This window comes from Mastigoproctus giganteus, chromosome 11 (assembly GCF_048544385.1).
Source record: "Mastigoproctus giganteus isolate SK-2022 chromosome 11, ASM4854438v1, whole genome shotgun sequence".
NCBI lineage: Eukaryota > Metazoa > Arthropoda > Arachnida > Uropygi > Thelyphonidae > Mastigoproctus > Mastigoproctus giganteus.
The window spans coordinates 178859328-178883857 of record NC_143585.1 but is presented as its reverse complement, the minus strand read 5'-3'; the positions used below and the strand labels follow the sequence as shown (position 1 = coordinate 178883857).

General features: G+C 39.9%; 1 protein-coding gene across 4 annotated transcripts in view; it reads left to right on the top strand.

Moving 5' to 3' along the window:
- The window catches only part of Spf45 (splicing factor 45), a 264681-nt gene that overhangs the window by 128797 nt on the left and 111354 nt on the right, over nt 1–24530 (top strand). For all 4 annotated transcript variants that reach the window (XM_090385005.1, XM_090385002.1, XM_090385006.1 and 1 more), the window contains one exon: nt 3184–3403. In XM_090385005.1, the coding sequence (XP_090241131.1) occupies nt 3184–3403 (220 nt within the window). The remainder of the gene's footprint in view (nt 1–3183; nt 3404–24530) is intronic.

The following is a 24530-nucleotide window of genomic DNA, read 5'->3' as shown; positions in this document are numbered from 1 at the left end:
TTAAATACTAAAAATCGACAAGTGCAGTGCCCAATATGTGAATACAGCTTTATAAAATGAATGTGCCAAAAAACAGAAGAAAGAAACATAAAAGAAAAAAAAAAAAAAGCATACTATTTGCATTGAAAAATATAAAAAATTTTATCTTGTTTATGTTAAATGTGATTTTTTAAAAAATTAGTCATAAAGTTCATGACTAATTTTTTAAATTAGTCATAATTTACAGTTCATGATGTTTGTGTGGATATAAATGATTGTGTGGATATAAATGGTTACTACTGCTTTAACAGATGAAGAAATTGCCCAGTCTGTTACTGATAATTCTACTAAGGAAGAGGAAAATGAGGATGAACCTGAACAAATTCCAGTTACAAAATGGCAAATTTGTGAAGCTATAACCATCCTGAGGAGAGCATTGGAAGAAACTGGTGCAAGTGTTGTGAATGTAGACTGTTATACAATATTGAAAAATCTATAATAGGCTTTGTAGTGAAAAGTGACTACTTTTAATTATAATCATATTGCAAAGTGTTATGTTTAATTAATTAAGCTATGAATAAGTATAAAATCTATCTATAAGTATAAATTTTTTTTATTTTGCCAACCTGTGGATAATATTCTTCCAATTTTCACATATCATTTAATTTAATTTGTAATAAACTTTTGGTAATAAAGTGTAAATCTGTGCTTTATATCTTTATTTTTATAGCCTGTGTGGATAATATTTGTCGATTTTCAGTTATTAGAATCAAAATTCAATTTGCAAAAGTGATCACACTAACCGGTGCTTACATTTTACACATAAAATGTATTCCATCAGTCAAACTCTCTCTCTCTCTCTCTCTCTCGCTCTCTCTCTCTCGAATAACAATAACGACAAGTGTGAGCTTTAATGACTTTACAGAAGTTGTATACTTCTTGAAAAAAAAACATACTGTATTTCACAATTAAAATACTTTTAGTAGCATTAATTACTATTAAAAATATTATTGCTATTAATTTTAATTAGCTAAAGGGAAATCACTAATTGTTACAACCTACAAACTATGAAATAAATTTATACACCTGTACCTTTCCTCAACTAAAAGGGGGGGAAAAAATATTTTATCAAAAGTTCTAAACTTGATTATCCACAATGGGCAGGTGCAACATTTACCATTATACTGCTGCATTATATTTGCTGCATTTTTAATACCTTTTATTGACAAGAAATAATTCAAAAGTGTTTGCTTTTGACATCACTCTATATTTTCAATTTTTGGATAAATGTAGGTGGTGTCAAAAACTGTTATCAATGTGAAAAAAAATGGATTCTGAACAATCCATTTTTTTATATTGAAAATGTATATTTAAAAGTTTTTTTTTTTTTTTTTTTTAAACACTATTGGGGCATGTACATTTGTCCTTGTTTGAACTTGCCTCCCTTCTTTGAGCGTCGTGTAATTTGTTGCTGTGGGTAGGAGAACTTGTTGCCAATGCTCATGCTGCTAAATAGCATCATTTTGGAAACCAATACTAATGCATTCTTTATTATAGGTGCCTGAGTTGTGTATGGTGGCATGTTTTGTTTTCGCCTGTGAGAACAAAACTCCTGCATTCTGTGTTATTGGTTATATGAAGCAGTGGATATCAGCACTTCGAGCTACTCCTAAAGCACAATTAGTGACACTAGCATGAATTAGTGGGGTTGTTCTGTACAATTCTGGCACAGAATTGGACAAAAGACCCCACTAATTTTAAATTCATATTTTTAGTGATTGCATTCATTAGGTTTAATGAAAACATGTTATTTTATTTAGGCCAAACTTCTTTAACAAAACAGTGTTTCAGATCAAAAGGAATTGCAATAATTGAGGAATACTAAAGTGACATTGTTGTCACTCTGATAGCTAATTTTTTATTTACATTTAATGGTCACCTTAACACTTTTTTGACATACACAGCCATTCCTCTGTTAAATATTCAGATCTTACAGAAATACAAAAATATACATAAACTTCAGCAAGTTAGCTTGTTTGAAAGATCACACATACAACATTTTTTCCCCCTTTGTTTTTTCTTTAAGTGGATTCACATGTATATACATATAGTGCATATTCTTCCATCATATCTGTCTGTCCATCATTCATCTCCGTGCAATAACTCTACTCACAGCTTTTGGATTTTTGTGAAATTTTATATCTGACTTTTAAAATTTGCCAAACCATCCCAAGCTTTATTAAAATCAGAGAAATAGAAATCCAGCAATTGTTATTTTTTATTTTATTTATTTTTTGTTTTCATACATATTGCATAGGCTATCACATACCATGGCTAAAGCACTTGATGCTGTTTGTCATGTGCTGATTGATAATTGAATGGGTAGTGTGGTGAATGCACATAAAAGAAATGTTCTTAATTGTATGAAGTGATTGCTTCTTGATGAGGCCAGTTTCTCAAAATCTGTCCAGTTGTTTTTAAATGAAACAAGTTAGAGGCCCTGTTTCCCTTGCTTGGTCATTTCCCAATTTTGATTGGTTGATTTAGTAGCAGGAAATCTGAAAGGTCAGAGCCATACTAATTAATGTGATGTTAGGTAAAATGTTGTTGCATGGACTTGCATGGCCTGGAATTGAGCAGTAATATTCTTATTCCAGATCCTTCAGGTTGTTAGTTTAGCAGTTAGCTTCAACTATTTAATTGTTTCTGCTATCCAAATTTGCAAGTAAAATACTGTGTATTTCACTTCAGATTTACTGATCAAGTATGTAGTTGCAGAAAAAATATGCTTTATTAAGCTTAACATGATAATAAAAGTAACACAATAAAATAATTCAGGGCATATAATCATTTCTGTAAAATTGGCCATCTGCTTAAGTGTGGCTCCACTCACACATCTGCTACGTGTGGGTTTCATATCTCAAAGAGACATACATGTACAGAAGAAATAGCACAAAATGTGGCCAAGCTGCATTTCTTGTCTACTCATTAATGCTAGGTGATATGGACTAACAGCACTTTTTAGGTAATGGTTCTGAGCCCATTGCTCTAGAGCTGCGTCTGACAGTGAGTATGTAGAACTGCAGCTCTCATTTTGAAAGCTAAATAAATTTTTAAAAAAAAATCGGATTTTCTCTCAATCATTGATATAATTAGTATTAGTAAGGTGAAATGATGCAAGGAAGTAATTTATCATTGTTTCAGTTCCAAATCCTGGAGCAACTATAGCACCTCCTGCATCTCTTTTGGAATCTCAAGAACAGGATTCTTCTTATCATCATCACCACCACCACCATCACCACCACCATCATCACCAACAACAGCAACACCAGCATCAGCAGCAGCAGCAACAACAACAACAGCAGCAGCAGCAGCAGCAGCATTCTTCAGGAGCACCCTTTTCTCCATCCAATTTTTCTTCTGGGTATGCTTTTCTTATTAGCATTTTTAACCAGAAACATACAGGATAGCCACAATGACCCTAGTAGAAGTTATTGTTGTTTATATATTGTTATCCCTTGTAGAAATGGTTACCTTACAGTTGCAGTACTGTTTTACACGTATTGAAAAGTATGATGCATACTTTCATTGTCCAGCAGAAGTTTATGCTCCAATTGCACTGCTGACCTATGGTTGACTTCCTTTGAATTTTTGGCTTATTTTTTATGCTGCCTTTTTCAAAGATATTCATGGATCAGACACTGACAATCCATTTTTCTGTGGTCTAATTGTTTGTCCAACACATTCATGTAAACACACAAGGTACAAAAGGTGTCAGTAACATGGCTTTATATATTTTGAAATGTATAAAAGAACACTGAAGTTGTTTGGTAATCATTTCTGCAAGGGGTAAGAAGACAATGTGACTTTTAGCTGCTCTGTCATTTGCGATTTGAATATTTGTAGAAAACTTTGCAAACCATACCTTTTTCAGTCTTGATACTCAGTCATGCATAGAATTTGACTGTCCCTTTTACTTACAGTCCCCAAACCTTGTTATTTGCAGATATGCCAGTTGTGGAATGTACAGATGTAAAGCTTATGGAAATCGTAATTTAAACGCAGAAAATTAATAATTTTGTATGTATTATAAATTACGCTATTGTTTTATTTTACCTTGCCATGCAATGTTAATTTATTTTATTTATGTATAAAGTATAATTTTTTTCAAAAATTTGCCTTTCTAATAATTATTATAAATTATTAGATGCATGTACTAAATAATGAAAAAACAATTGAAAATGGTTCTTAGTTGTATAATCAGAAAAATATTAAATTACAAACATTTTGCAGATAGACACCATATAATATAGGATTTTGCAACAGATATAAATTCATAGGCAGACCCTTATTTCCCTTTTCCTTCACCCTTCTAATCCAGGCTTTAAGCCCACTTGTGTGATTGATTTTTTTTTTTATTTTTTTTATGGAAACTCCAAACACAAGAGGTATTAGAACCTATAGTACTGTGCTTGGGTTGGAGGTTGAGAAGATGAAAGAAGATATTTGTTGACATTAGATTTGAACTTCTGTAGACTGTAATTTTCTGGAAATACGTAAAAAGGAAGGTTGTTCCAGAAAACAGCAGTTGAATGAATAAACGAGGAAGGTGAAAAATTGGTGCTATGAGTTTGAAATTGGACAGTAAATGGATGTTAGCTGGTGGTGGCACATGTTCGGACTGTTTTGAAAGAGAGAGCAGGAATTATAGAAGCCAGTTCTGAAGAACAGTGCCCATGGAAGTATCTGTAGAAAAGGCGTGCAGTAGAAACAGTACATCTATAAGACAGCAAGTGAAGAGGGACTGTTAGAGAGGAGTCATTAATTAACCTAACTGCCATCTTCTGAATGGAATCTAGAAGCCTGAGAGAGGTTTTGGGGGCACTGCCCCAGATGTGGGAACAATATTCCATGGTAGGGCGCGTTTGTAATTTGTACAAAGTGAACAGCTGTTTGGAAGAAAAGTAACATCGAGAGCGAAAGAGAAAACCAAGTTTTTTAGAGGCAGAGGAAGCAATATTTCTAATGTGCTTGTGCCGAGAGAGAGAGATAAGAAGTCAGGGTAATCCCCAAAAGAGATATATCATTTTGCCTAGAAATTGGAGTGTCACCAAAGATAAGCATAGGAGCAGAAGAATCCTTTTTGCAAAATATAAGACAAGACTGAGTTTTAGAAGGATTGAAATCAACTAAGTTGTCTTTGCCCCACTGGAAAATTACCTGGAATTGAAAATTACCTGAAATTTGAGGAATTGGTAGCGGATATTCGAGAAGTTGAAGTTGATTGAGCAGGGCAAGGTTTCTCAAAATGGAAAGCAAAGTGCTATCATCAGCAAAACTCTGGATAGGATTTCTAGTCAATGGAAGAAGGTTAGCATTAGTAGAGGCATTTGATGCAAGAAAGCAAGCTTATGCAGCATCAGCCAAAAAAAAAAAAAATAACGTAAAATAAATAAATAAAAAAATAATCACTTCCACTTCACCCCTCTGTTCGTTCGAATACCTGTCCAGCTGAGCCTTAAACTTATTTAGGCTATCAACTTCCACGACAAGGGATGGAAGTCTGTTCCACCTACCAACCAACCGCTGGCTAAAGGCAAATTTCCGCACAACTATCCTACATCTGTCTTTCCTCAATTTGAATTTATGCCCTCTCAGGTGATTATTCTGAGCAAGAGGAAGAATCCCATCAGCATTGAGCATGCTCAAACCATTCAAGGCTTTATACACCACTATCAGATCACCTCGCTGGTGCCTAGTCTCCAGACACTGTAATTCGCAAAACGTAAGCCTTTCTTCGTAAGAGCACCCCTTTGTTCCATTCACTAATCTTGTTGCCCTTCTCTGTACTCGTTCCAGCAGCTCTACATCCTTCTTGAAATGAGGCCTCCAGGCCTGTATACAGTACTCCAGGTGTGGCCTGACCATTGCCTTATACAAGGGAATGATCACCTCCTTATCCCTGCTAGAAAAATTCCTATATATCATTGACAATACACCATGAGCTACTCTTGCAGCCCATCTGCACTGCTCAGAGAACTTCATATCTGCCTGCACAACCACCCCCAGGTCCCACATATATTGATACGTTGCTCTGGGGTTGCTGTTTCACATATGTAGTACTTTACAGTACTGTACTAGTCCACGATGAGCAGTGTCCATTGATTACTACTCTCTGTCTTCTCCCCATCAACCACCCCTTTATCCATAGCAGCAATTTGCCTCCAATGCCACACTGCTCCAATTTGTGCAGCAGTCTTCCATGTGCAACAGTATCAAAAGCCTTTCTAAGATCCAAGTATATAATATCAAAGTTATTCCCTGCATCCGGTTGTTTTGTGACTGCATCATAGTATCCAATCAAATTGGTCAGGCAAGACTTCCCCTTAACAAAACCATGCTGTGTCTGAGCTATAACTGAAGTCTTGTCTAAATGATCCTGCAGTGCTTCTTTAACCAGTGCCTCCATTAATTTTCCGGGAACAGAAGTTAAACTCACAGGTCTATAATTACTTGTGTCAGCCTTTGATCCTCCCTTGTGAATTGGGGTCACATTTGCACATCTCCAGTCCATGGGTACCTCCCCTGAGTCCAAGGAAGCTCTCACAATTATGGCTAAGGGTTTGCTTACTTCCTTTGCTGCCTCCTTTAATATAACTGGATAGATCCCATCCACCCCAGGTGCCTTTCTTGTGTTTATCTTCAACAATTTCTCCTCCACTTTACTTTCAGTTATTACAAGATTCTCTAGCTTACTGCTAGAGTTGAATACACCTCTGGCATTCCCCTTGCTGAATAACTCCTCATGTGTGAATGTTGATGCAAAATATTCATTTAGTTTGTTAGCTACCTGAGCAGGGTCATCAACAGTTGACCCATCAATATCAAATGGACCAATCTGATTCATCCCCTTCCTTCTAGAGTTTACATAAGTAAAGAACTCTTTGCTGTTTTTGTTCGCATCCCTTGCCAAGGATCTCTTGTAATCTGCCTTCGCCTGCCTAACCTCCTTTGTAACTTGGTTACAGATCAACTTGTATCTATCATAGGCTTCTGTGTCACGTGATAATTTGTATGTATCCCATGCATTTTTCTTCTCTGCCATATGCCTCATTAGTTCATCTGACATCCATTTAGGCCTAAACCTTGAACAATATTACTTAGTTGGTATGTAAAGCCTAGTAGCTTCCAAGATAAGTTCTTTGAAAGCTTCCCATTTTGAATTTGCTGTTGGTAACATCATCAGTTGATCCCACTGTATAGAATTTAAATACTGTATCAGTCCATCGTAGTCGCCTTTACGAAAGCAATACCCCTTCCCTTTACCCCTAATGGTAGTTACCTCTTTGAGTAACTCCCACTTCAGAACACTGCGATCACTGCCACCTAGTGGTTCATTTATCTGCAGATTTTTAATGCATGAAGAATCACTACTGATAATCAAATCAAGAGTATTACTCCCTCTAGTTGCCTCCCGAACATGCTGATGTAGAAAACAGTGATCCAATAAATCCACAAAAGCCTTGCTAGTGTGTGAGTGACCAGCACCCAAATTCCAGTCAGTATCTGAGAAATTAAAATCCCCCATTATAAAGACTCTCTGATTTACTGGCCCACTCTATTTCTCTGTACAGTTTCTTATTATACTCATCAGAGTCATTAGGCCTATAGCACACTCCTACTCTCAATTTTGATCTCCCAATGCTTATGTCACACCAAACTGTATATGTTTAAAATTTCTTTCAATTTCTCATCGTCAATAGTATCATTATTTTCTTTATTTAATTTAAAATTATTCTGTTGCATTAATAACTTATTCTTAATAAGGTGTTATGAGGTAATTTTTTAAATGTGTTCTTACTTTCAATTCTTTCAACTTCAACATGCTCTCAATTTTAGCTTTATAATTTCCTTCAGAATTTTTCAGATAACAATAGCATTGATAGTTAGAATAACTAATTTATCTGCTTTTACCATAATGATTCTGTAAAGCTTCTGAAAGGTAAGAGAGCTCCTGCAGGATGTTGATCATTAGTGCTAAATCATTAAGAAATTCCAGATTGAAAAGTCGGTTTAATAATCCAGAATATTTAATTTTCTAATTCAAAATATTTGCACAAAGCGGGATTATTCCCTCAATTGCCGTCCGTAAGCTACAGGCTACCCATCATGACTCGAACACACGATCTTTATAGTTTCCACATCAAGTTCTTTAGCGATCATCCGTAACTCGCACTGGTTTTTTGGAGATTGGTGGTACCGTTTTTTTTTTTTTTTTTTTTTTTTTAAATTATTTCCTGTATGCCATTATATTTTGGAACATTTTCTTCACAGTGAAAGCCTTGACGCTGTTTCCAAATCTGCCAGCATTTCATCTTCGGAAAGTTTACTTAATATCTTAGTTGCCTCATCCCCCTTCCTGCTCGACGTTGCAACTGTCACTAGTTCTTTGAATACTGTGCAAAATATCGGAATCACTCAGATATTCAGCTGCTGTGACCATATATTTCTCCATAGACGGAGAAATTTACTGAAACGCGTGGATCACTCACTTCTCCAAAAAATATATGACTTCTTTAATAATTTTTTTTTTTTTTTCAAATAGATATTTACAGTATACCCAGTATAAAATAAAAATATAAGTACAAATTCAGTAGCTATCGGAACTCGTGTCCCTTTATCAACTGACAAATTTGAATACATTACAAGCAAAGTGTGGCACGTTACTCATTCGTCATTGTTGTAGCACGGACGTGTGCTGCCTTGCGCCAGTGATCATCCATCAATAAAATGGTTGTCTCCATGATGGGATGTATACGCATGCCTTTCTGGCGATTTAATGCCTTAGAGTTGTTTCTTATGTTTAGTGACTCTAGCCATAGGCGGTGGCGAAAGTGTCGCGCGTGGTCCACTATCTCAAAGTCGCGCTTGTGGTCAAGATTGTGGTTGGTAGCCCAAAAATGTTCTGCAAGCGCGGACTGGTCAGTTTCGGCAAGCCGGATTGCTGTGTCGTGTTCCGTGAGGCGATCCTGGAGACGTCTCGATGTCTACCTACGTAGCAACTGTTACAGGCCCTACAGGTGATACGGTACACTACATTGCTGCATAAGACAGGTGTGACAGGGGTCTTCACACTGGAGACAAGTGAACGTAGGTTCCTACCTGGTAATTGCACACATTTGATGTTGTAACTTCTCAGGATCTTCGAGATACGTCCTGACACTCCTGGATAGTACGGAATGTAGGCGGATGATATGCCGACTTGCTTCGGAGGTCTTGGGTTGGAAGTAAGTTCTTGTGCCTGTAACAAGCATCTGTTTAGTACATGGGATGGATAACCGTATCTGGTTAGGTCCGCCTTCACACGGGAGATCTCGTTACGTCTAATTGTGTCGGTGCTGGAATGGCTCCAGGCCCTGGAGAACAGGGTGCGGGCAGTGCTATTGAGATGGCTTGGAGCGTGGCCGGACCCGTAGTTGGTGAATTGACCGCACCACATGGGTTTGCGGTATACTGAGGTCTCTAGATGTGGGCCTACGCGATGCACTAGTACGTCCAGAAACGGGAGCGAACCGTCCACCTCTGATTCTACGGTAAACTTGATGAAATTGGATAGAGAGTTGAGGTATTCTAGTAGTACCGTTTCAGAACCACGTGGTATTATGGTAAAAATATCGTCGACGTATCTACACCACGTTGTAATAGGTGTAGGTGGGTTCTGGTGTATCTGCTTCTCCAGATCTTCCATGGCGATGTTAGCTACTACGGAACTGACAGGGGCACCCATAGCAGTGCCATATACTTGTTTGTAGAGTGAGTCTTCAAAGGTGAAGATGCTGCTAGAGAGGCATAGGTTGAGGGCGGTACAGATGTCATCAGTGGATAGTGACGTCCTGGATTGGAGGCTTAAGTCGCTCTCAAGGAGCCTTCTGGCGCAGTGCACGGCCTGTTGGACGGGAATCGAGGTGAATAAAGAAACCACGTCAAATGATGTCATGACAGAGTTATCAGGGATTGAAATGTCCTTAATGATGTTAATGAATTCACTGCTGTTTTTAACGGTGTGAGATGTATTACCTATAAGAGGCGAGAGGAGGCTCGCGATGTGTTTGGACAGTTCATACGTTGGGGCACTGCAGCAAGACACTATAGGTCTGAGAGGAATACCCGGTTTATGGATCTTTTGTAATCCGTAGAATTGCGGTAGTTGGCAGCCAGTAGCACGTAGAAGATGGTGAGTCGCGGTCGGGATCTTCTTATCTTTAAGCCATGCGTGGACAAGTTTATTAACATTTGCTTCCAGACGTTTCGAGACTTTAACGGGAGGATCAGGTAGAGGTTCATATACGTTAGGATCGAGTAATAGGGCCAAGGCTTTCTCTCGGTAGGTTGATCGGTCCAGCACAACAGTCCGGCGCCCTTTATCCGCAGGAAGTACAACGATGGAGTTGTCTTTTCTTATAGATGACAGGGCGGCACGTTGGCGGTGGTTGAGGTTTGAGCACGTTTTTCGAGTGTTGTGGAGGACTGCGGCAGTCTTCAATCGGATCTCGATGGCAGTTTCTTCGGGAAGATTGGTAATACTGGCTTCTATACCCATAGCGAGCTGTGTGATGGGAGGTTTCGATGGTATAACGGCAAATTTCATACCGTTTGATAAAACACTCAGCTGCTCGTTGGACAGTTGTTTGTTACTTAGATTCAAGACGAAAGAAGTCGTGTCGTCTGAACGAGTGTTCGTCTTTAAGGAGTTAGTTTCTATGGATCTTCTTATCTTTAAGCCATGCGTGGACAAGTTTATTAACATTTGCTTCCAGACGTTTCAAGACTTTAACGGGAGGATCAGGTAGAGGTTCATATACGTTAGGATCGAGTAATAGGGCCAAGGCTTTCTCTCGGTAGGTTGATCGGTCCAGCACAACAGTCCGGCGCCCTTTATCCGCAGGAAGTACAACGATGGAGTTGTCTTTTCTTATAGATGACAGGGCGGCACGTTGGCGGTGGTTGAGGTTTGAGCACGTTTTTCGAGTGTTGTGGAGGACTGCGGCAGTCTTCAATCGGATCTCGATGGCAGTTTCTTCGGGAAGATTGGTAATACTGGCTTCTATACCCATAGCGAGCTGTGTGATGGGAGGTTTCGATGGTATAACGGCGAATTTCATACCGTTTGATAAAACACTCAGCTGCTCGTTGGACAGTTGTTTGTTACTTAGATTCAAGACGAAAGAAGTCGTGTCGTCTGAACGAGTGTTCGTCTTTAAGGAGTTAGTTTCTATGCTCAAGTTTATGAACTTGCGCTGTTGGCGTAAACGGTAGGTATCCGAGGTCTGACTAGCCCGATGGCAGTGGTATGTATAAGGTTTGTAAATACAATAGGCGAGACCTTACCTTGTAGATGTTGTAACAGTCTGGACTTGTTGTAGTCAGCGTTCCTGATTTCACTGTGGAGATGGGATATCCACAAATTTAATGTGCGTAGGCTGAAGTTAAAGCAGGCACGATCCAATCCATATGAGAGTTGTGGAACAGGGCTTTGTATCGGAACCCTTTAGGTATAATTCGATTGCTTTTGCATCTGTGTGCGAAGCGTAAATGTTGCTTGTAGCGAGCTATTGAGAGGAAGCACTTTTGCAACTGTGCACAATCGTTGTAGGTATTATGGCCATAAAGTGATCGAATAGTGACAAATGGGCCTGGAGTACTCGGGTCCATTGTTTAATAATTTTTTCAAATAGATATTTACAGTATACCCAGTATAAAATAAAAATATAAGTACAAATTCAGTAGCTTTCGGAACTCGTGTCCCTTTATCAACTGACAAATTTGAATACATTACAAGCAAAGTGTGGCACGTTACTCATTCGTCATTGTTGTAGCACGGACGTGTGCTGCCTTGCGCCAGTGATCATCCATCAATAAAATGGTTGTCTCCACGATGGGATGTATACGCATGCCTTTCTGGCGATTTAATGCCTTAGGGTTGTTTATTATGTTTAGTGACTCTAGCCATAGGCGGTGGCGAAAGTGTCACGCGTGGTCCACTATCTCAAAGTCGCGCTTGTGGTCAAGATCGTGGTTGGTAGCCCAAAAATGTTCTGCAAGCGCGGACTGGTCAGTTTCGGCAAGCCGGATTGCTCTGTCGTGTTCCGTGAGGCGATCCTGGAGACGTCTCGATGTCTCACCTACGTAGCCACTGTTACAGGCCCTACAGGTGATACGGTACACTACATTGCTGCATAAGACAGGTGTGACAGGGGTCTTCACACTGGAGACAAGTGAACGTAGGTTCCTACCTGGTAATTGCACACATTTGATGTTGTAACTTCTCAGGATCTTCGAGATACGTCCTGACACTCCTGGATAGTACGGAATGTAGGCGGATGATATGCCGACTTGCTTCGGAGGTCTTGGGTTGGAAGTAAGTTCTTGTGCCTGTAACAAGCATCTGTTTAGTACATGGGATGGATAACCGCATCTGGTTAGGTCCGCCTTCACACGGGAGATCTCGTTACGTCTAATTGTGTCGGTGCTGGAATGGCTCCAGGCCCTGGAGAACAGGGTGCGGGCAGTGCTATTGAGATGGCTTGGAGCGTGGCCGGACCCGTAGTTGGTGAATTGACCGCACCACATGGGTTTGCGGTATACTGAGGTCTCTAGATGTGGGCCTACGCGATGCACTAGTACGTCCAGAAACGGGAGCGAACCGTCCACCTCTGATTCTACGGTAAACTTGATGAAATTGGATAGAGAGTTGAGGTATTCTAGTAGTACCGTTTCAGAACCACGTGGTATTATGGTAAAAATATCGTCGACGTATCTACACCACGTTGTAATAGGTGTAGGTGGGTTCTGGTGTATCTGCTTCTCCAGATCTTCCATGGCGATGTTAGCTACTACGGAACTGACAGGGGCACCCATAGCAGTGCCATGTACTTGTTTGTAGAGTGAGTCTTCAAAGGTGAAGATGCTGCTAGAGAGGCATAGGTTGAGGGCGGTACAGATGTCATCAGTGGATAGTGACGTCCTGGATTGGAGGCTTAAGTCGCTCTCAAGGAGCCTTCTGGCGCAGTGCACGGCCTGTTGGACGGGAATCGAGGTGAATAAAGAAACCACGTCAAATGATGTCATGACAGAGTTATCAGGGATTGAAATGTCCTTAATGATGTTAATGAATTCACTGCTGTTTTTAACGGTGTGAGATGCATTACCTATAAGAGGCGAGAGGAGGCTCGCGATGTGTTTAGACAGTTCATACGTTGGGGCACTGCAGCAAGACACTATAGGTCTGAGAGGAATACCCGGTTTATGGATCTTTGGTAATCCGTAGAATTGCGGTAGTTGGCAGCCAGTAGCACGTAGCCAGTAGCCAGTTGGTAGCCAGTAGCACGATCCTAACGTATATGAACCTCTACCTGATCCTCCCGTTAAGTCTTGAAACGTCTGGAAGCAAATGTTAATAAACTTGTCCACGCATGGCTTAAAGATAAGAAGATCCCGACCGCGACTCACCATCTTCTACGTGCTACTGGCTGCCAACTACCGCAATTCTACGGATTACCAAAGATCCATAAACCGGGTATTCCTCTCAGACCTATAGTGTCTTGCTGCAGTGCCCCAACGTATGAACTGTTCAAACACATCGCGAGCCTCCTCTCGCCTCTTATAGGTAATACATCTCACACCGTTAAAAACAGCAGTGAATTCATTAACATCATTAAGGACATTTCAATCCCTGATAATTCTGTCATGACATCATTTGACGTGGTTTCTTTATTCACCTCGATTCCCGTCCAACAGGCCGTGCACTGCGCCAGAAGGCTCCTTGAGAGCGACTTAAGCCTCCAATCCAGGACGTCACTATCCACTGATGACATCTGTACCGCCCTCAACCTATGCCTCTCTAGCAGCATCTTCACCTTTGAAGACTCACTCTACAAACAAGTACATGGCACTGCTATGGGTGCCCCTGTCAGTTCTGTAGTAGCTAACATCGCCATGGAAGATCTGGAGAAGCAGATACACCAGAACCCACCTACACCTATTACAACGTGGTGTAGATACGTCGACGATATTTTTACCATAATACCACGTGGTTCTGAAACGGTACTACTAGAATACCTCAACTCTCTATCCAATTTCATCAAGTTTACCGTAGAATCAGAGGTGGACGGTTCGCTCCCGTTTCTGGACGTACTAGTGCATCGCGTAGGCCCACATCTAGAGACCTCAGTATACCGCAAACCCATGTGGTGCGGTCAATTCACCAACTACGGGTCCGGCCACGCTCCAAGCCATCTCAATAGCACTGCCCGTACCCTGTTCTCCAGGGCCTGGAGCCATTCCAGCACCGACACAATTAGACGTAACGAGATCTCCCGTGTGAAGGCGGACCTAACCAGATGCGGTTATCCATCCCATGTACTAAACAGATGCTTGTTACAGGCACAAGAACTTACTTCCAACCCAAGACCTCCGAAGCAAGTCGGCATATCATCCGCCTACATTCCGTACTATCCAGGAGTGTCAGGACGTATCTCGAAGATCCTGAGAAGTTACAACATCAAATGTGTGCAATTACCAGGTAGGAACCTACGTTCACTTGTCTCCAGTGTGAAGACCCCTGTCACACCTGTCTTACGCAGCAATGTAGTGTACCGTATCACCTGTAGGGCCTGTAACAGTTGCTACGTAGGTGAGACATCGAGACGTCTCCAGGATCGCCTCACGGAACACGACAGAGCAATCCGGCTTGCCGAAACTGACCAGTCCGCGCTTGCAGAACATTTTTGGGCTACCAACCACGATCTTGACCACAAGCGCGACTTTGAGATAGTGGACCACGCGCGACACTTTCGCCACCGCCTATGGCTAGAGTCACTAAACATAATAAACAACCCTAAGGCATTAAATCGCCAGAAAGGCATGCATATACATCCCATCATGGAGACAACCGTTTTATTGATGGATGATCACTGGCGCAAGGCAGCACACGTCCGTGCTACAACAATGACGAATGAGTAACGTGCCACACTTTGCTTGTAATGTATTCAAATTTGTCAGTTGATAAAGGGACACGAGTTCCGAAAGCTACTGAATTATTTGTACTTATATTTTTATTTTATACTGGGTATACTGTAAATATCTATTTGAAAAAATTATTAAACAATGGACCCCAGTACTCCAGGCCCATTTGTCACTATATGACTTCTTGTCGGAATAAAGGGAACCACAACACAGGTTGACCAGAGGCTATTATCCATGTTGGGAATCTTCTTAATCCTCTGACTGGCTATGGAAAGCATATTAACTAGTGAGACTTCTTGGAATGTGGCTGCATAGGTTTTACGGACACCAGTGATGTTGTGGAACAGTAATCCCTTTCACCCTTAATTCACACTTCCTAATTATATAAAGGCCAGACCACAAAATTGTCTGTCGTAATCCGTTCATTCTACGGAAATTATTTTAAATGTTTCCATAGAAACCAAGAGTGAATTCAAAAAAAAATTCACTATGAAGAAGTGTGTTAAACAGAGGTCCGACTGTAATTAACTCAAAAATGAAGCAATTATAAAAACATAACTGGTTGATTGTGACATTAAAATGCTGGGGATGGGACCCCCCCTCGCCCCACTGTAGTTACGGCTCTGGATACTCAATAATTAAATTTGTTTGTAAAATAAATAATCGATTCAACAATGGGCTCGCAACTTTTCAAAAAAATAACAATGGGCTCTCGCGAGCCCACTATAGCTCACCACTGGTTACTGACACTAATTTTGACTCCCCATGGCAGGTGGGGGGCTGCTCTTCTTAGAATAGAGTTGAATGGCTTTGACATCACTAGATAGTGGCTATTATTATTAGCTATATGGTTCAAGGAAGCCTCAGGCTTATGCTGCACCAGCCAAAAAAGAATTCATGAGTTACCCTGAGAGAGAGAGAGAGAGAGAGAGAGAGAGAGAGAGAGAGAGAGAGAGAGAGAGAGAGAGAGAGTGAGTCACAGTCAAAAGTAGAAGGGAATCACCAAGAAAGAGAATAATGATGACATCCAGCTCAGGACCCTGGGTGTGCCAAGCCTATACTCATCAGATGTGTATAGGCTTGGTGGTGATATCTCAGGTTAAGAGAGTATACATGTATAGTAGAATGCATAGTAAGTGAAGGGCCAACTTATAAAAGTTAGCCCTTCACAGCCATCAATACCACCTTCATATATGGTTATGATCCTTTTTAATATGAAACAGTTAGTATTAGGATTAGTCATATGGTGCTAGGAAGCCCTGGGCTCTTGATATAATGGCCAAAAAAAAAAAAAATAAAAATAAATAAATAATAATTATAACAGTGAGAATTTCACCCTGGTTCTGTTTACTTTCACCTCTCAGAGCCTCATAGTTTCGAAGATCCACAGCCCATATATTTTAATGTTTCCTTCTATAGATTCTGTTTTGCTTATGTCAGCAGTAAGTTCCCTCCCCCATCTTTGACTTTAGCATTAGCATTAGCATTAGTAGAGGCATTTGATGCAAGAAAGCAAGCTTATGCAGCATCAGCCAAAAAAAAAAAAAAAAAAAAAGTAACATAAATAAATAAAAATAACCATTTCCACTTCACCCCTCTGTTCGTTCGAAATACCTGTCCAGCTGAGCCTTAAACTTATTTAGGCTATCAACTTCCACGACAAGGGATGGAAGTCTGTTCCACCCACCAACCACCCGCTGGCTAAAGGCAAATTTCCGCACATCTATCCTACATCTGTCTTTCCTCAATTTGAATTTATGCCCTCTCAGGTGATTTTTCTGAGCTAGAGGAAGAATCCCATCAGCATTGAGCATGCTCAAACCATTCAAGGCTTTGTACACCTCTATCAGATCACCCCGCTGGTGCCTAGTTTCCAGACAGGCACCAGCGGGGTGATCTGATAGAGGTGTACAAAGCCTTGAGGTGATCTGATAGAGGTGTACAAAGACTTGTTTCAAGAATCATGAAGTCTGTTACTAGATCTTCATACATGAACACAGTATTCCAAGTGTGGGCTTGTAATTGCTTTATACAATGTTATTATGCCCTACCTATCTCTGCAAGCAAATGTTCAACATTGTTTTAGCAAAAACTTATGATTTTTATGGTACTCGCCTCTTAATCTGTATGGTTTGAAGATAGAATTTAAAGTGAAATTTAAATTAAATTCATATACATCTATAGTAGAACGTATAATAACTTATGTAGGGTAGCTCTGCTAGTTAGCCTCCATCAGGGTAAGAGAGTGAAAATTAGCCGTACACAGTCATTAATATCATCTTCATATATGGTTGTGATCGTTCATTTTAATCATCATCATGAACTTGGTCCGGCTTAGGTCTTTTAAGCCCTGTTCCCGTTGTAGCTCTTGATCTTGCCATCGTTGTTTTGGTTGACCTACATCTCTCTTGCTTGTAGATTTGTAGTTAAAAGCTAATTTTGGGATCCAGTCTGGGTTCATTCTTTCTATGTGGCTGATCCACTTTTTCTGACACTGTTTTATGTCATTTAAAAGTAGATATGTTATTTACTTTTAATTTCTCATGAATATCTAAATTTCTTTGATGATCTAGTCTTGCAAAGCCTAATAATGGTCTTAAAAATTTCATTTGTGCTGCTTCTAGTTTGTGTGCATCTTTCTTATTTATGACCCAAGTCTCACAGCTGTAGAAGAGGGCTGATTTTGAGGTGAGTGATATTATGCAGTTGTAATTTTGTTTCAGTTGCCATTTGTTTTCCAAAGTGGTGTTTAATCATTCCTTTCATTTTATTATATTTTTGTAGTTTAGCGCTGAAGTCTTTCCCTTCATTTGATATTAAATTTCCCAAATAAGTGAAATCAGATATTTGTTCTATTATTTTGTCATCAATAAGAATTTTGACACTTTGTATGTTTTTTCCACATAATCCCATTGATTTTGGTTTTGAGGTGGAGATTTTCATCTTGTACTTTTTTTGCCTATTTTATTCAGTTTATCAGCTGCTATCTGTAGTTCATATCCAGATTTTGGAATTATAACTTGATCATCAGCATATAATATACTTTGGATTTTATTCCTGTTGTTAATTGTTTGTTTCCATTCTTTAATAATTTTATTGATGTAGATATTAAATAAATTTGGTGATAGTCCACATCCTTGTTTGATTCCTTTATTGGTGTTAATTGGGTCTGATAATGGCCATTAGAATATTTTATGTAGACTTTTGAGTTTTTATATAGGCTTTGTATTGCTTTCCGGAGTTGGGTTAGGATATTTTCTTCATGTAGAATCAGCCAAAGTTTTTCCTGGTTTATATTGTCATGTGCTTCTTCATAATCAATAAACAGCAGAAATGTTGTTAGGTTGAATTCTCTTCTTTTCTTGAAAAATTGTTGTAATGAGTAAATGGCATCTATCGTGCTTCTCCCTTTTCTGAACCCACATTGTTCATCTTTAGCATTAGCATTAGTAGAGGCATTTGATGCAAGAAAGCAAGCTTATGCAGCATCAGCCAAAAAAAATAAATAAATAAATAAAAAATAGCCACTTCCACTTCACCCCACTTTGTTCAAAATACCTGTCCAGCTGAGCCTTAAACTTATTTAGGCTATTGACTTCCACGACAAGGGATGGAAGTCTGTTCCTCTAAACAACCACCCGCTGGCTAAAGGCAAATTTCCGCACGTCTATCCTACATCTGTCTTTCCTCAATTTGAATTTATGCCCTCTCAGGTGATTATTCTGAGCAAGAGGAAGAATCCCATCAGCATTGACCATGCTCAAACCATTCAAGGCTTTATACACCTCTATCAGATCACCTCGCTGGTGCCTAGTCTCCAGACACTGTAATTTGCAAAACTTAAGCCTTTCTTTGTAAGAGCACCCCTTTGTTCCATTCACTAATCGTGTTGCCCTTCTCTGTACTCATTCTAGCAGCTCTACATCCTTCTTGAAATGAGGCCTCCAGGCCTGTATACAGTACTCTAGGTGTGGCCTGACCATTGCCTTATACAAGGGAATAATCACCTCCTTATCCCTGCTAGAAAAATTCCTGTATATCATTGACAATACACCATGAGCTACTCTTGCAGGCCGTCTGCACTGCTAAGAGAACTTCATATCTGCCTGCACAACCACTCCCAGGTCCCTTTCATTCTCTACCACTGTCAGTGTAGTACGACAGAGCTGACACGTTGCTCTGGGGTTGCAGTTTCCCATATGTAGTCCCATATGTAACATCATTTGTCAATGTTAAACTTCATTTGCCACCTCTCAGCCCATCTACTCAACCTTTCCAGATCCTCTTGCAGCAGCATAGTGTCAGTAGTGTCCTTGACAACCCTGCCAACCTTCGTATCGTCTGCAAACTTGGACATTAAGCCTAATATACCATCCTCAATATCATTTATAAATACAGATACTGAACCCTGAGGGACTCCACTAATAACATTAGTCCACGATGAGCAGTGTCCATTGATTACCACTCTCTGTCTTCTCCCCCTCAACCACCCCTTTATCCATAGCAGCAATTTACCTCCAATGCCACACTGCTCCAATTTGTGCAGCAGTCTTCCGTGTGCAACAGTATCAAAAGCCTTTCTAAGATCCAAGTATATAATATCAAAGTTATTCCCTGCATCCAGTTCTTTTGTGACTGCATCATAGTATCCAATCAAATTGGTCAGACAAGACTTCCCCTTAACAAAACCATGCTGTGTCCGAGCTATAACTGAAGTCTTGTCTAAATGATCCTGCAGTGCTTCTTTAATAAGTGCCTCCATTAATTTTCCGGGAACAGAAGTTAAACTCACAGGTCTATAATTACTTGTGTCAGCCTTTGATCCTCCTTTGTGAATTAGGGTCACATTTGCACATCTCCAGTCCATGGGTACCTCACCTGAGTCCAAGGAAGCTCTCATAATTATGGCTAAGGGTTTGCTTACTTCCTTTGCTGCCTCCTTTAATATAACTGGATAGATCCCATCTACCCCAGGTGCCTTTCTTGTGTTTATCTTCAACAATTTCTCCTCCGCTTTACTCTCAGTTATTACAAGATTCTCTAGCTTACTGCCAGAGTTGAATACACCTCTGGCATTCCCCTCACTGAATAACCCCTCATGTGTGAATGTCGATGCAAAACATTCATTTAGTTTGTTAGCTACCTGAGCAGGATCATCAACAGTTGACCCATCGATATCAAGTGGACCAATCTGATTCATCCTCTTCCTTCTAGAGTTTACATAAGTAAAGAACTCTTTGCTGTTTTTCTTTGCATCTCTTGCCAAAGATTTCCCATAATCTGCCTTCGCCCGCCTAACCTCCTTTGTAACTTGGTTACAGATCAAGTTGTATCTATCATAGGCTTCTGTGTCAAGTGTTAATATGTATGTATCCCATGCATTTTTCTTCTCTGCCATATGCCTCATTAGTTCATCTGACATCCATTTTTTGTAAATATGTTTTGTTAACCCCTGGCACCACCATGCCGTGACGGGACTAATTGTATGTATATCATGCTGCAATAAAGATTCTATTCTATTCTATTCTATTCTAAACCTTGAACAATATTTCTTATTTGGTATCTAAAACCTAGTAGCTTCCAAGATAAGTTCTTTGAATGCTTCCCATTTTGAATTTGCTGTTGGTAACATCATCAGTTGGTCCCACTGTATAGAATTTAAATACTGTCTCAGTCCATCGTAGTCGCCTTTACGGAAGCAATAACCCTTCCCTTTACCCCTAATGGTAGTTACCTCTTTGAGTAAATCCCACTTCAGCACACTGTGATCACTGCCCCCTAGTGGTTCATTTATCTGCAGATTCTTAATGCATGAAGAATCACTACTGATAATCAAATCAAGAGTATTACTCCCTCTAGTTGCCTCCCGAACATGCTGATGTAGAAAACATTAAATCCACAAAAGCCTTGCTAGCGTGTGAGTGTCCAGCCCCCAAATTCCAGTCAATATCTGGGAAATTAAAATCCCCCATTATAAGACTCTCTGATTTACTGGCCCACTCTATTTCCCTGTACAGTTTCTTACTATACTCATCAGAGTCATTAGGCCTATAGCACACTCCTACTCTCAGTGTTGATCTCCCAATGCTTATGTCACACCAAACTGACTGGACACTGCACTGTCCAGCGATCTCGACTGGCTTCACTTCCTTGGATTTTATGTATTTCTTAACTAATAGCATAACCCCTCCTCCCTTCCTATCCTGTCTATCCTTTCTGTACACATTGTACTGCCCAAATTCCAGTTCTGCATTCCTTATATCTGTGTGACACCACGTCTCTGAAATCCCAACAATATCTGACTTTGATGTTTTGAGCAATACCTCAAATTCATCAAATTTATTTACTAAAGTCCTAGCATTGGTGTATACGCAAGTATACATGCACCTGTTCTTTTTCTTATCTACCCTAACACAACCCATGTGTTTACTTGTACCCAAATGATTCCCAGCAGTCTCTGAAATATCCTGCATCTTATTTTCCAGTATGCTGCTCATTCCAATAGAAGCAGTGCAAGAATCACTTTCACCTCTGCCAGTGGCTACTGTTAATCTGTTAATCCTTGTATCCCCCCAATCTAGCAGTTTTCCGACCCACCTAACACTGCCTCTATAGCATCAGCAAACATTCTTGCACCCTTTCTATTTAAGTGTATCCCATCTTTGTAGAAGCAGTCTCTCCTGTTAACAAATACAGACCAGGCTGAAAAAAATTCTACCCCTTGAGCCTTGCACATTCTTTCCAGGGCCGAATTGATCGACAGGGCTCTCATCATATACTCCCTCCTATCGTGTCTGGGCAGAATTGCAGACACTTTCAAATTCAACCCTAATTCACAGCTTTTTTTCAACAGTGATCTGTACTTGTTAAGTAATTCTGCCGGTCTCCTACTCTTTATATCATTAGTGCCAACGTGTACAACTATATCACCTTTTGTGCCCTTAAAAGATGATATCCGCTCTACGTCATCAACCTTTGCCCTTATCAGACATTCCCTGGTCCTATTCCACTGATCCTTTTTACAAAGCATGTTTCCCGTTTCCCTGTCAATAGAGTCACCAACAACTACTAGTTCCTTTGGGACCAGCGCATTCTGCCTTGGGGCTGCCGCTGTGTTGCGTGATGACCAAGTGCAAGCTCTGGCTTTGGTGTGGGCAGCTGAGAGCTTGATGGGCCCCTCACTTTTTATCCTTCGAGGGCATCCACCCTGTCCTTCAAGCTCTCATATAGGCCCATAACAATGCTGAGTTGTCGCCTGATTTCCTTACACTCCTTGCATCGCGCACACACGAAGACATCCCCCATGGCAGTATCATGTCCCGTACTCGACTGCTCCACAAACATCAAGCAAGATTCAGAGGGCAACTGCTCCCCTCAGTTCTCCCCTGAGCCACAGCACTCCCATTAGCTTGAGCCTTTTGCTTTGCTGCTCTGGTCTGAGTCATGATTTCTATTTAATTTCAATAAAAGTTCAATTTCAGTACAAAATTAAAACCCAAAACTTGTATCCCAACACAGTTATAACGCTATATTTATGTTTCAATATCGAGTGTTAGCTACAAAATCGCTTTATATAACTTCCGTATAAAGTTAAGTATTACTTATTTATTTTTACTAATTATTTATGTTACGTAGCCTAAGTCGTTATATGTATAGTTAAAAGTACAATTTAATTAACAATGAAGTTCAACAAGATTAATAGATTTTACTGATTAATTGACAATATTATGTACTATACTATACTATATTAAGCTTATGCTATCTAGATCGAGATATTTTGTATCGCGTAACAATGGCGGCAATTAATAAATAATTTACGGACGGTAAACACGTGGATTTGATACCCTTACTGAAACATAAGTAATACCTACAAAATCTCTATCTAAGTTATTTTAAACTAAGTATCGTAAATAGGAATATAAAGCTACTCTAGAAAATAAGTTAATATGCCAATTTAAGCTAATAAAACAGAAAATAAATCAGAAAAAACTTCTCTGTTCCAGGAGCGGCAAAAAGCTATGTCTGCACAGGCTATTCTCGTTCTCAAAACTTCTAAGAATCTTCTAAGAATTGTTCATTGTATTTATTAAGTTTATTTGTAAGACATAAAATCTTACAAATTAAAGATAGAGAAATATATAAATTTTTATTATAACAATTTCGTGGTTGCTGCCCCTCAAACTTGAAGATTAATTCTAAGTGAAGCTCCTGGTTCAATGATACACATTTCAAATCACAAATACTGCTTAAGATAATGGGTCTCATGTTAATGGAATTGAATTAAGTGGAGGCTATAATTAATCTAAGAACAAATATACCATGAAAATAAACATTAGAAAGAGACATATGATCAGCGCCCACTCCCTAAGAGCAAGTGAAGATAGCGAGACGGAACAGTGGGGGGTAAATTGATGGAATGGCTAGGGACGGATTGCTCGAAAGACTACAATAGGGGTACCAGGTGTAAGCAGTTTTTGTTTACTGCACACAGAGCGGGGGTGGTCATTTTATAATAAGGCGAGACAAATCAAGTAAATGGACACAGATGTTTTTCTGGATGGTTCTGGAAAGATTCTGAACTTCCGGATGTACAAAGAAAGTTTGAGAAATTTCTGGAAACCGGAAGTCTTTTCTACACCTGAAGGAGCTTGACCTTTTCCTATTGCACGTCATGTGCAACAGGCAAATGAGAATGGAGATGATGATGGGAAGATAGAAATGATTGGTTGAAGAAAGGAGGGATGTTACAAAATTTTTTGAGAAATAAAAAGGGAAGAGTGCGTGAAAATAGGGGGAGGAAAGAGTGATGAAAGTTTTTTTTTCGGAGAGGTAGGCTCGGGAAACAGTCCCCGAGAGTGATGAAAGTTTTTTTCGGAGAGGTAGGCTCGGGAAACAGTCCCCGAGAGTGATGAAAGTTTTTTTGGAGAGGTAGGCTCGGGAAACAGTCCCCGAGAGTGATTCACCGGTGTGGTGAAAGTTTTTTCGGAGAGGTAGGTTCGGGAAACAGTCCCCAGAAGTGATTCACCAGTAGGACCAATTATGGTGAGTTGGCTAAACTCTGATAGTTTAAATAAAGTATAGATAGGTTACAGTAAAAGGAACTTTCTCGAGATGGAACATTGAAGTCTGAAAGCATCCACCGAGAAGTATATTTAGAAGGAGGACGGCGAGAGATAATGCTCACGGAAGAACACCGCACAGCCCTGCAGACTACGGAGAGAAATGAAGTAAAGGGAAGTGACTCCTACTGAATGATCTGGCACAACAAAGAAAGATATGATACCAGGAATGATCGCCGAAGTGGATAGTATCCCTGGCAGATGTTAGCAGTTCCAAAGCTGAAGGAGAGCAATCTCAGACTGATGGTGGACCCCAATGCAGAGCGGAAAGTCACAAACCAAACATTTTATTAGCATGAGGATTCAAATCCCACAATTAAGTGTTCAAACAGCTTATGTACCTATATATATTTGCAAAGGACTATAGGAAAGATTAGGAAATTTTAACTGAGATTGTGAGAGCACTTT